Genomic DNA, 12,498 nt, shown 5'->3' on the forward strand with positions numbered 1-12,498 from the left:
TAGATTTAATATATTTAATTATTAATATATTACAATTTAAATATACATCCAAAAATCAAATTAGTTAGAATTTAAAATTTTGAATTTAAAATTCTAAAATAAATCTTAAACATCTTAAATCACTAGTAAAATATTCGCTCCGTAAAGATCCAGAGCTGCAGCGCCTCCCCCTCCTCATCTGTGACCGCTTTTGTCTTCTCTCGCGTTGGGCACTCCTGCGACGATCACCTCCTTCGGCGACGCGCTCCTCCCCACGATGCACACTTCCCCTGCACACACCCCGCGCCTCCTCCATCGATGGGGCTCCTCCCGTCCCTGGTCTCCTCCCTGCGCCACGCACAACCGCCTTCTTCTCTAGCGCCTTCCTTGTCTCCTCCACTACGTCGCACTCCTTCTGTCTCTGGTAGTTCTGCTTGCAAAATTTTAAAAGAATTTGGTTGAGTTCATTCATGAAGATATGTTATCCTTTTTTTCGCTTAATAAAAAGTTCTATTTTTTAAAATTTATGTATAATATTGGAAGTGTATGTGTTTTTTTTTCTTTTTTTTAAATGTATTTGTGATTATATTTTTTTTTTCACTCATATGTTTGATTTGGGAGTTGTAATGTTAACCTAATTTGGATGTGTCAACACTTAATTTTGAATGTGTTTATGTTGTTCATTATGTTCTTATATACATATATAAGTTTTTTTACATGAATTTTGGATGTGTTGATAAAATATTTAAAATGCATTCTTATAATTTTGGATGTGTATTTGAGTTTAATTTTTTCTGTGTTCAATATATAATTTAGAACTACAATGACAATAATTTAGATGTGTTAATACATAATTTTAAATGTGTTTATGTTGATTATTTAATTTTAGATGTGTTTTTTACATGAGTTTTGAATGTTTTTGAATAAAAAAAATAATTGAAGTGAGTTTAATTTATTTTGAAAACTTCACTGATTTTTTAAAAATTAGTACACGAAAAGTTGTTACGAGTTTTATGGTTTGGTTTGCAAAAAATTAATGTATTGTAAGTAGTTACAAATTTTACAGTGATAAGTATTCAAAATAAAAGTAGTTCCTTAAAAATAGGAAATATGATTAATTAAAAGTTAAAATAATAAAATATTAAATTTAAAGGCTGAATAAAAGCTGAATTTTGTTGTACAAATAGCATTTTCCCATAATTATTTACATATTATCTTTAACTACTATTACACATAGTTGTCAGAACCGGACCGAACCAGCCGGTTCGACCAAAAAACTGGTAAATCAAACCCAATACCGGTCCGGTCTAAGCTTCTAACCGTTTAAGATAGAGAATCGCTACGAACCGGTCAAACCCAGTAAAAACCAGACCGGTCCGAACCGCTCGGTTTGAAGGTGAATCTACAATGGACTATCGATCTGCAACTCCACCGTGCTCTAAACCCTCCAGCGCTGCCAAGTGTCAAGGCGTCATTCGAACCCCTTCCTCCAGCATAAAGCATGCGTGCTTCTACCACCAAGCTAAAGTGATTCTCATCAATTAATATACAAATTATAATACATATAGCATTCTTTCTTTTCACTTATATTCAATTTATTTTAATTTCAAAGTCTCTCATTTTTAAATCAATTACATTTTATTTAACTATAAATTTTATTAAATATATACAAATTAAAAAGATAAACAAAAAAATTTAATTAATCACAATTTATTTTTTCTTTTCATGATTATATGATATCTATTAATATTATTGTTTTGATATATTATTTTATTTTTTGTCTTCATATGAAGTTGATAGTTAAAAATTGCTAGATGATATTTAGTTAAACTAGTCAAATCATCTAACGATTCTTAAATATCAATTTCACAAAAAAACAATTGTATGTGACTTTTCACCTATAATAATATAATAATAAAATAAATATAAACTAATTAATAAAGTATTAAAATTTAAAAATAATAATTATTTTTTTAAAAATACTAATAATAAAAAAAATTAAATTTTATATAATTATTTAATTATACCGAGTTAACCGGTTCGACCAGTGATCCACCGGTTGAACCAGTAACCCAGTGACCCAATAACTTCACCGGTTCGATCACCGATTCGGTTCTGACAACTATGCTATTACACATTGTTAATTGTTTTTTACTAAATTAAATTATAATTATTATCTTTCATATACTTTAAACTTTTTTAAACATGATACGGTCAATAAAAGTTAGATATTAAGCACTACATTTATTTATATGCTCATCCGAAATACTATTCAAATATTTCTTAAAAGCAAACTGTAGCTCCCATCTAGTTGTCAATGGGCTAATATGTTGTGCAACTAAATAATATCCTACATAACATGAAAAGAAAAATTATGTATTCAATACAATGAAACTAACATCCATACAACGGATTTAAGTAAGATTCTAAATATAAATTAATATAATATCTTTTATTGATTACACAATTTTATATGGATTACGTTGAACTCTGAATCTTTCATATATGTAGTATGAATTCTTAAACTACTAATAGAATTCTGTATTTTTAAAAAAAAAAAATTAAATAACATTAATATAGTTACACAACATAAATAATACACATAAAAGATTTCAAAATATCAAACCATACAAACAACAAATATATTAAGATTTTTATATAAAAAAGCAAAATATGAAAGCTTTGTTTTAATTAGTATACCCAATTATTTAATCTAAAAATAGACTGAGAAACATTCAACTTGTTAAAATTCACATAAAATAATTAGAAGTAAAACAAACTCACTTGCATTAATGAAAGTCTTTTAAATAACAGCAGATTCACCAATAATCATGCCAGTCCCATGATCTAACAAAATTCTCCCTCCAATTTTTGCAGCAAAAAAATGTGTAAATGTAAGTTCAAGAACCAAAGAGCTTACACTATCCTAAATGGAAGGCAAACATCTTTCAAGATAAAAACTCAAGAATTTTCTTGCTAAAAGCAAAAAGTGAGGATATCAATTTTTCATATGGTTCCAAGAGTTAAAGAATAATAGCCATCTGCCTAAAAGCCTCTCCACTTATGGACCAAACAGATCTCTTCACTTTAAGGAATTCAAGATAAAGTTAACCCCATTCTTTCAACATTCTTGTTCAACATACTCATTTTTCTCGTAAGATAGTAACTTGGAAACAAAACAACAAAATTGATGGAATATAAAATTATAGGAATATAATTACACACACAAATAGAACACCGAAACATCCCTCATGTCATATCTCATAAATTATGTCTCTTTTTTCATTGCACCAATACTAGATGCACTTTTTGTGTTTACACTGTACAAAATCAAATAACAGATAATTTTTTTTTACAGGATGAGCTACAATTTTCTTTTGCACTATGATAGTTATGTTTCGATTCAAAATAGCTTATAAGTAAAATTGAGTATTAAAAGGGATGAAAAATGTATCATACATATGTTTTTATTTTTTTTCATTTTATTTTTCATCTATTTTCCTTATTTGAGGCACTTAATATTTGGACAAACTAACTTGATAATGTCAAGGGATTTGAACGAATGTTTAATGGTTTATAATGAAATTATTGGGAATTTCTCATTGTAATTTGCATGGAAAAATTAAAATAAGACGTGAAGCATTGGCCAAACTCAAGAGTGATGCTTTTTCATTTTACAACATAATGACAATATGATTATATCATACTACTCTATAGCAATCTAATATATGATGTAATGAATACATAATTTAGAAATTCATTTGTTACAACATCAAGGCTTCAAAGTTAGAGACTTAGGGCTTGTTTGGGCGCCATTATGAAAAAAGATCTTTTTTTAAATGATCTTTTTTTAAAAGATCTTTTACAAAAGTAAAAGTGATTTTATGTTTGGATACTTTAGTTAAAAGTACTTATTTAAAAGATGTTATTGTTTGGATACAAAAATACAAAAGTACTTTTATAATAATAAAATTACTTAAAAGGACATTCAATCATAAAAGAGTTTATTAATAATAATAAAAGAAAACTAATTATTTATACTAATTTATTTGATCCGATAATTGATCTCTTATATTGTCTCTTATTTCTTCCATTGCCTGAACATCTTCTTGTCTTGGTTCTTCCCATTCATTAATTTCAGAATTTGTTGATCCATTTCTTACAGTAGTACCGTCATCTTCATTGGCTTGTAACGAAACAATATCTTCAAACTTTTGCAAAATACTTATGTCATCAGAATCCATCATTCTTATAAAATTATGAAGAGTGAAACATGCAACAATGATATCACGCTGGGTTTCAAATTTGGCTCTTAATGGCATGTTTTGTAGTATCTTCCATCTTGCTTTGCATACTCCAAAAGTCCTTTCAATTACTGTCCTTAAACTTGAATGACAATAGTTGAACTTTTCATTGTTTGATCTAAAATTTGGTGCTAGTCTAAATTGTGGAATATGATACCTTGTATGACGATAAGGTCCTAAGAATCCCTTAAAAGTTGGATAACCAGCATCAACTAAGTAATATTTACCTGAAATACATTAAAAAATATACAAAAATCAAGCCACATATTATCATGATAAAAAATGTAACCTCGAAATAAACTTAAATGGCATAACTAACCTTCTGGTGGATGTGGAAAATTTAGCTTTTTTGTTCGAAGAGCCTCCATAAAAATTCTTGTATCATGTGCAGAACCTTCCCAACCAGCCCATATAAATGTAAAACACATATTAAAATCACACACGGCCATTACATTTGTTGTAGTATTTCCTTTTCTACCAATAAATCGCACTTGCTCATCTTGGTGAACATGAATGGCTATATGCGTACCATCTATAGCTCCAATACAATCTTTGAAATATGGCCAATATCTATCATTATCCATAATATATTTAGGTGTGTCTCCAAAACTAGGATCAATAGGTCTAATAATATTTTTTGCCAATTTCTTCACACATGATAGAACATGATGAAATTGACGAAATATAGTTTCACCTGAATGCTGAAATCGCTCCTCTAACATTCTATAAGAAGCTCCTTGCCCAAGCATGTATAAAAATGTTGCTACCATCTCTTCTCCACTAACACCTCGTGTAGATTTCAAGCCATAATTGAGAACCAAATCATTGCATAAACGGTTAAACACTGATTTTCTCATTCTAAATTGTTCAAAAAATCGCATTTCATTCCCTTCCTTTAATTCTAATAACCATTGATATCCTGATAGTTTTGAAGTCCTTTTCTCTTGTTTGAGGACATATCGCAAGTAATAATTGGCAACTCCACAAATAGCTAATATAGCAGCTGATTCGTAATCTTTTTCATATTCTTCATATTCAGTATCATTATCTGTTTCATAATCACTCATCCTGTATAATTTAAATTAACATAAAAAATAAGATAACAAAGCAAAAAAATACTATTCACAATGTCATTATTAAATAAAATTCCAAAATATAAAATCAAAACACAAATTATAACATTGTCACTAGATTAAAGTTCAACAATAACGATAATAAGAATTCATGCAGAAAAAAATAAAACTAAAAATAAAATTTAGAGACGGTTCATATCATCCAATTTAAAAGATTCTAGCCATCCAAGTTGTTGATTGGGATCATCACTCAATGCAATGAAAGTTTCTCTATATTGTGGCTTAGCCATTAATCTAATTCCCAAATAGAACTGTGGACTATATGGTTCTAGGCCAGGTAATTTGCGTAGCAACTTGATGCAATTTTCGATGGAGTAAGGATCATCTCCCTTAGTTGCAGCTTTTGACTCCACACCAACCAAAATACGATCAAGTGAGTCCTGTAATCTAGATGCTATTCCAGCTCGTTTCTCAACTTTTTTGTTAGAAGTTTTCCTTCTTTTCTCTCTAGTAGGGCTTTGAACAACTGTATAATTTGCAATGTCTTCTTCAATAAATTCATTTGTATAATTCATGTCACCTCCACTCTCGAAACCCTCATTGTTCTGATTAAATTCTTCAGGATTTGGATCTTCCGATGGCGCCCAAGCACTATAACCAGTAGCTACGATGTCCTTAAAACATTGTTCAAGCCTATCTAAAGATTTAGGACCTTCATTCTTAAACTTAGCGAATTCTGGATTAATCTGTTTAAAATATGTAAAAGAATAAATATAAAAAATATTTAATAAATTTTAAAGATAAAATTAACTTATTGTATTATTTTATAATGCAAAATTAACATACATTAATCTTATCAGTCCACCAAGATTCAGAAGCTAACACTGTTTTTTTCTCATGATCCCAACCAAGACCAGTCTCTTGTCCAACTAATTTAGCCCATAATTGAAAATAAGATTTAAGAGCATCCCATCTATTTCTTAGTTGTCTATGCACATATAGGAGCCCTGTTCTCTCTCTAAATTTTTTTTGTAGATTTTTCCAACCAATTTTGCTGAAATGTTTATTAGGTCTATTACCATCTCGTATCTCTTCCACACAGATAGTCAAAAATATTTCAGTATTCCAATCATCCCATTTTGCTTTTACAGTTTCTACTTCTCCTTCATTTGTTGCATCTTCGTTTTCAATATTCACTTGACTAGAACCTCTTCTTGGATTTAGTTTTGGAGCCATACTATATAAATTATAAATTATATCAAATTTTATAATCTATAACGTTAATAAAATAAATTGTAATATAAATAATAATTGTGAATATAATAACACACTAAATAAAATAAAATACTATGATAAAAAACCAAATAAAAATCACAAATAAATTAATAATAATGACAAAATGATAGAAAAAATAAAAAAACAAATAATAATAACGTAAAAAATAACGTAAATAAACAAATAATAATAATAATAACAATATGAAAAAAATGGTAAAAGAAATAAAAGAAAGAAAGCAAATAACAATAAGGTACAATAATACGAAGCTTGTAATAATAACAATATGAAGAACAAAGGGTAAAAGAAAAGAACCTGATGATTTATTGCTGATGATTTATTGTTGAATGTGTAGAAAAACAATAATATTTTAATTTTCTAGTGCTTGAGATATATATATTTCACAAAAGCTAAACGAATATGTTATGTTTTTATTTGTGAATCATTTCAGATTTTTTATTTTTTTATATTTTGATACTAGTATATTTTTTTTATATTTATATATGATTATATTTTATATCAAATCATTAAAAATTTTGTCTCAAAATATTATATGATTCTTGCAATAGTGAATCCGGCAAAATATTACACAATAATACTCCCAAAATATTAGATACAGAATCCTAAAAAATCTCAAACACAAGCCAAGATTAACACTGTATAAAATATAATTCCATCTATGAAAATAAAAACAAAAATAAAAGATATCACGTATGATTATAGCAAAAAAAAATAAATAAATAAAAGTTGCGTTGATTTTGTATGAATTAGTTAATTGACTTTTCATATATTTGAGTTTGTACGTGTTGCACAATATATGGTTTGGCAGGGGACTTTTGCAGCTAAAAGTTTCAATCTATCGTAAAAATTAATGCTTTAATATCAAATATATATGTCTTGAAAATCATAAACCAAAGCATAGCAATGCAACATGAGAGTTGAAAAACTATGATGAAAGGTTCTCCAAACAATGTAATGCGAACCAGAGGAATTGTGGTTTGAGTTGGAATTTGGTTACGGGGTTCAAGGCATGAAGGAGATATTGAATGTATAGTACATTCATTCAGGAAAGAAAGAGGGTAAAAGGTGTCTATTTAAAATTTTAGTAAGGATATTTTTGTCTATCAATGATTACAAAACATCTTTTTTTTAAAGAAAAAAGATCTTTTAAAAAAAGATGTAAATTGTAGCTTCTCAAAAAAGATGTTTTTTTGATTTTTCTAGTGCTTTTACTTTTACTACTAGAAATTTGCCAAACACACTACAAAATAAAAAAAGATCTTTTTTCATTGAAAAAAGATCTTTTTTTATCAAAATAATGGCACCCAAACATGCACTTAATCTTTCAGGAATCATCTTCTCTCATGGGATCTCCCAACTTCCAAGGCAAATTTAATGGATTCTAATGTATTTCAACCCTTAGTATTTGTGTGTTTTTCTTTTTGGGATGACTTTTTTTTATATAATTAAATTCATCAAGTTCTCAAACAGTATACAAATCCCATGTTCTGCATCACAGTATAATCTCTAATCACTTTTTAAAACAAAACTATCTAAATCAAAACAAACAAAAACAACAACATAAGTAACAATAAAATCAATAACAAATCAGTTATATTATAGGATTCCACCTATCTCTTCCACCCCATTTGCTCAGATTTCTCTTTCCTTTTCCCATGTATCTCGCCAATATAATGCCTCATTCTTCATCTCATCAAAGTTTAAAATCTTATTTTAAAAAATAATGCTATTTTTTGTTCTTGATATAGTCCATATTGTTACAAAAATAGAGACTCTCATACATTTTTCTCTCTTTGCTATACCCGCCACTGGCCAAGCTTCAAAGCATTGTTTAGTTGTTCCTGGTCATATCCAAATTCGTCTCTAAGCTCCAATAATGCAGTCCATAAACTCCACGCTAACCTGCAAGAAAGGAAAAAGCGGTGCATGTTCTCCATCTCTCCCCTTGGATCATTCGAATCCCTCTCTACTCTATATCATGTTATTGTTGTTGTTAGGAGACAATCTCCCATAAAATAATTGAAATTACCTGCAAGCAATAAAAGTATAGAACCTTTCAAATTCCAACCATCAAGTATTAGAGAAGAGTCCATACATCCTCTAGGGGTGAGCTATGTATGGATTCAAGATCTTTGTGCACATAGATCTAGATAATTTTTCTCTCCATTTTAACCACATACCAAACTCATCCTAAAGATAGCAATAAGATTAATGGTACCGCATATAGAATGAAAGTTATACCAAAAAGTCTTTGATTGTCTCCATAAGTAAAGCTTGAAAAGAAGTGATTGCCTCCTTTCTTCAAATTTTCACCTGCACCCTTTCCATTTTCAGCTCCTCTCTTTCCTTCCTTTTCTGAAGCTCCTGTTCTCTCTCCCTCAACGTATCCTGTAAATATTTTGAATATAATTAACATGTCAAAAAAGCTATTCAAAATAAACTGCTGAGTGAACGCCAGGATACGACTAAAGCAATAAATCAACACAAATAATAGATGTAGAGAATCAGCTACATTATAAAAAAAAAAAGTCATCTCTGAGATGTATCACAAAAGTGCTAGAGAAACACATTTATACCGGCCGCTCCTCCTTTTTGGCTTTGTTCTCTCATTTTGCAGCATGTTCAGTAGCTTTTAATTCAGATATATATTTATTGAACAAAATCTCCCTATCCTTGTGTCTCACATATTTATATCTTGGGTCATCCCTTAAACAACAGATTTTTCTTTCTGAATAAAAATGTTGTAATCACCGCTGCACTGCAACAAAACCTATGGTTCCTATTTCCTAATCCTAAAAACGGGTTATGATTTCGTTTTCAGTTAGGTTCTGGCTTAAACTGCTTCCTTGGAGGTGAACTTGCGATTCCAGTGATTTTGCATCTTTGCTGAGTAATTTTACACAAACGAACAACACTCCTTAAAAGGAAGGCAAAAGTGGATGAACGTAATGTGCGCATTCAATAGTTCAAAAAGTTTACACTTGATACACTGAGACCCAATATTCTTATTCTTCAGCTTGATATATTGATTAAAAAGATCAAAAGTAGAAGAAAATTTTTCTAATTTAATAGGGACATATAACCTATTATAGCTCCATCACTATCAATATCACCATGGTTCTTCTACCATTGCTATAATCACCATTCACCAATTTCACTATGATATCTTTTACTGTCACCTTTTTTTAATTATGTAATCTCAATGTTAAAATTTAAAACTATATTATAATAGCAATGATATTTATCACTATTAGATTAACAAAGATAAATTTCAATATATTAAGGACATAAGGCTCTATATTCTAAATCGATTATGAAAATAAGAATGAACTCTATAAAATAAGCCATATGAACAACTAATCTGAATCACTATAATCATTAATTTGAGTATAGAACCATGCAAATAAGAGCAGATTTATTACTGCTATCATGCAAATTTAAATATTCATCAAACAGGGATAGAAATATCAAAGTGTGTAAAAGTGAAAAAGTTTATAAACAAACATGAGCATAGAACTATAATAGGAAGGTATAAGTGAAAAATGTAGAGTGTATATTCTTTTGCTATATAAAATGATTCTCACAATAAATGAAATGAAGCAAGAGATGACGACATCACCAACAACATAAGCATAAAAGAACAAAATTTGCATTACACGTTTTACATAAAGTGTAGTCTTTTTTCCTTTTTTCTTTTTAGTTCATGTCATAGTTATCGACTTGGTCACTATTTAAAACATGGTATTTTGAGTTTTGACATGAATTTATGGTTTTGAATGTATAGAAGTAAGAAATTACTAATTTTACATCTATCTATTGATAATTGATTTTTATGTATCTTGTCTAAATCTAACTTCATTTTCTTATACTTGTTTATTAAGGTTGCCAATAACTTAGTAACTATTGATAACTATTTTTTGGTATAGAGAAGAGTGAAAAAGAAAGTGAAAGAGAATGTGAAGTAAGCCACACATAAAATAAGTGCATCACCTACTTCGTTGACTCATATACACTCATTGACTCACTTACTCTCCTTGACTAAAACTTCTTGATATTTTCTCACATCAATGACGTAAACAACAATAAAATTCAGCAAACAATGTACCTAACTAATGACATCAAGTTAACAATTTTTAAGTTTAACTTCTATTAGAATCAATGTCGCATCTATAAGAAATAACTAACTATGTCATCTTTAGGCAGAATAACAATGATGCACAATATCCAACACAAGTTAAGCATAAGATGGTGATGAAAATCTTACAAAATTAAAGTAACATCAATAATTGGGTGAGGCAAAAAAGGTTGATCCATTAGAAGATGACATTGTTTCCCACTAATCTATAAATATACTTAGCTGCTGACCTGCCAAAGTCATCTTCCAAAGCCATATTGCATAAAAAAATGCCTGAGTAAAATACATTTACACTCACCTACTTTAGAATTGTCCCACCAAATGGGGATGATTTTGTAAATCAAACAGCACAGAATTTTTTAAATCATACTGATATATATACATATTTTTTGAGTAAATTACCAATTATTCCCCCGATTTTGTAAAACGCTGACAATAATAACTCTAATATTTGTTAACGACAATTATACCCTCGAAAATTTTAAAAACGCAACAAATCTGCCCAACCGTGAAGAGAGCCCTTCTCCTAAATGGAGTTTGGTGATGTAGCAGACGGAATTCCAATGTGGCATCTGTTAAGGGCTTCAGTCCCGTTTCTCTTTTATCCCTAATTCATGAAACCCTAATTGCCCAATTCGAAGTAAATGACCAGGCTAACCTTAAATGAAACACTCCATTTAACTATGACCATTTAGGACGCGAGAAACTGAAGAGTTTCTTAGTGTTGGTCTCTGTTTCTTTTCGTCTTGTATGTCTCTGCATTCGCCTCTTGGAATTGTTAACATCACATGCAATCTCACGTTTGGCATTGATACTCAGTGAAGAAATCTCCATTGAACAACGAAGGTTTTGGTAAGCATCATATGTTTCCGTTCTTCTTATTATCAGTTCGTTAGGGTTTGCATATTGTTGGTGATGAAGTGAAATTTTTTTTTGAAATGGCAGTTCGATGATGGGTGTCTTGATGTGTTGATTTATCTGATTGTGACTTATTTGATGATTTTTGTTAGATGGAAACTCATATCACGTTTATATATCACCATCGGGGTTGGCTAGAGAAGGATGCGGATGGTGTGGTGAGGTATAACGGTGGTTTAGTGAGTATGATCGACAGGGTGCATGTTGATACATGTAATCTGTTCCTTGTTGAGGGTTTGTTTCTGGATTTAGGTTATACTAGGTATAATGAAGTGTATTGGTTGGAGCCAGGGATGGATTTAGCTAACGGGTTACGGGTGCTGAGAAGGGATGCCGATGTGGTTAAGTTGTGTGATGTTGCACTGAAGAATGAAAACAGGGTCCACTTGTATTTTGAGCATCCTGTTGATGCCGATCCAGAGTTAGTTGATGAAGTTGAGGGACCTCCTTCAGAAAATCAGCAAAATCATGACGAGGATCTCCCACAGCATGAGAAATATGGAAGACCAGATGATATAGAAGTAGATGGAGCTTCTTCAAAAAATCAGGAAAATCATCAAGATGATCCCCCATAGTATGAGGAGCAACAGCAAAAGGAGGGTGAATCAATGTTGACTAAAGGGGGGAATGATCAATCGGAGAAAGATGACGTATCTATTGATAACGTACCCATTCAAACTCAAGCTGCAACAGTTGAAAATGAGGAATCCAATTTAGGAGACAACCATGAGACACATGTTGAAGGCAGAGAGGGGCAATCTCATCCTGAAGAAGCTGATGGCTGGGGAAAAAA

At 30.2% G+C, this 12,498-nt stretch overlaps 2 protein-coding genes across 2 annotated transcripts; both read right to left on the minus strand.

Annotated features, from left to right (window-relative positions):
• On the minus strand, positions 4,020 to 5,350 carry LOC107614657 (protein ANTAGONIST OF LIKE HETEROCHROMATIN PROTEIN 1-like). The gene is made up of 2 exons (XM_016316799.1): positions 4,603 to 5,350; positions 4,020 to 4,510 (listed from the first exon to the last, which is right to left on the minus strand). The coding sequence occupies exons 1-2, from the start codon at positions 5,348 to 5,350 to the stop codon at positions 4,020 to 4,022; spliced, it is 1,239 nt and encodes a 412-aa protein (XP_016172285.1).
• On the minus strand, positions 5,539 to 6,592 carry LOC107614656. The gene is made up of 3 exons (XM_016316798.1): positions 6,436 to 6,592; positions 6,203 to 6,285; positions 5,539 to 6,102 (listed from the first exon to the last, which is right to left on the minus strand). The coding sequence occupies exons 1-3, from the start codon at positions 6,590 to 6,592 to the stop codon at positions 5,539 to 5,541; spliced, it is 804 nt and encodes a 267-aa protein (XP_016172284.1).

Source organism: Arachis ipaensis, chromosome B09 (assembly GCF_000816755.2).
Source record: "Arachis ipaensis cultivar K30076 chromosome B09, Araip1.1, whole genome shotgun sequence".
Classification (NCBI taxonomy): domain Eukaryota; kingdom Viridiplantae; phylum Streptophyta; class Magnoliopsida; order Fabales; family Fabaceae; genus Arachis; species Arachis ipaensis.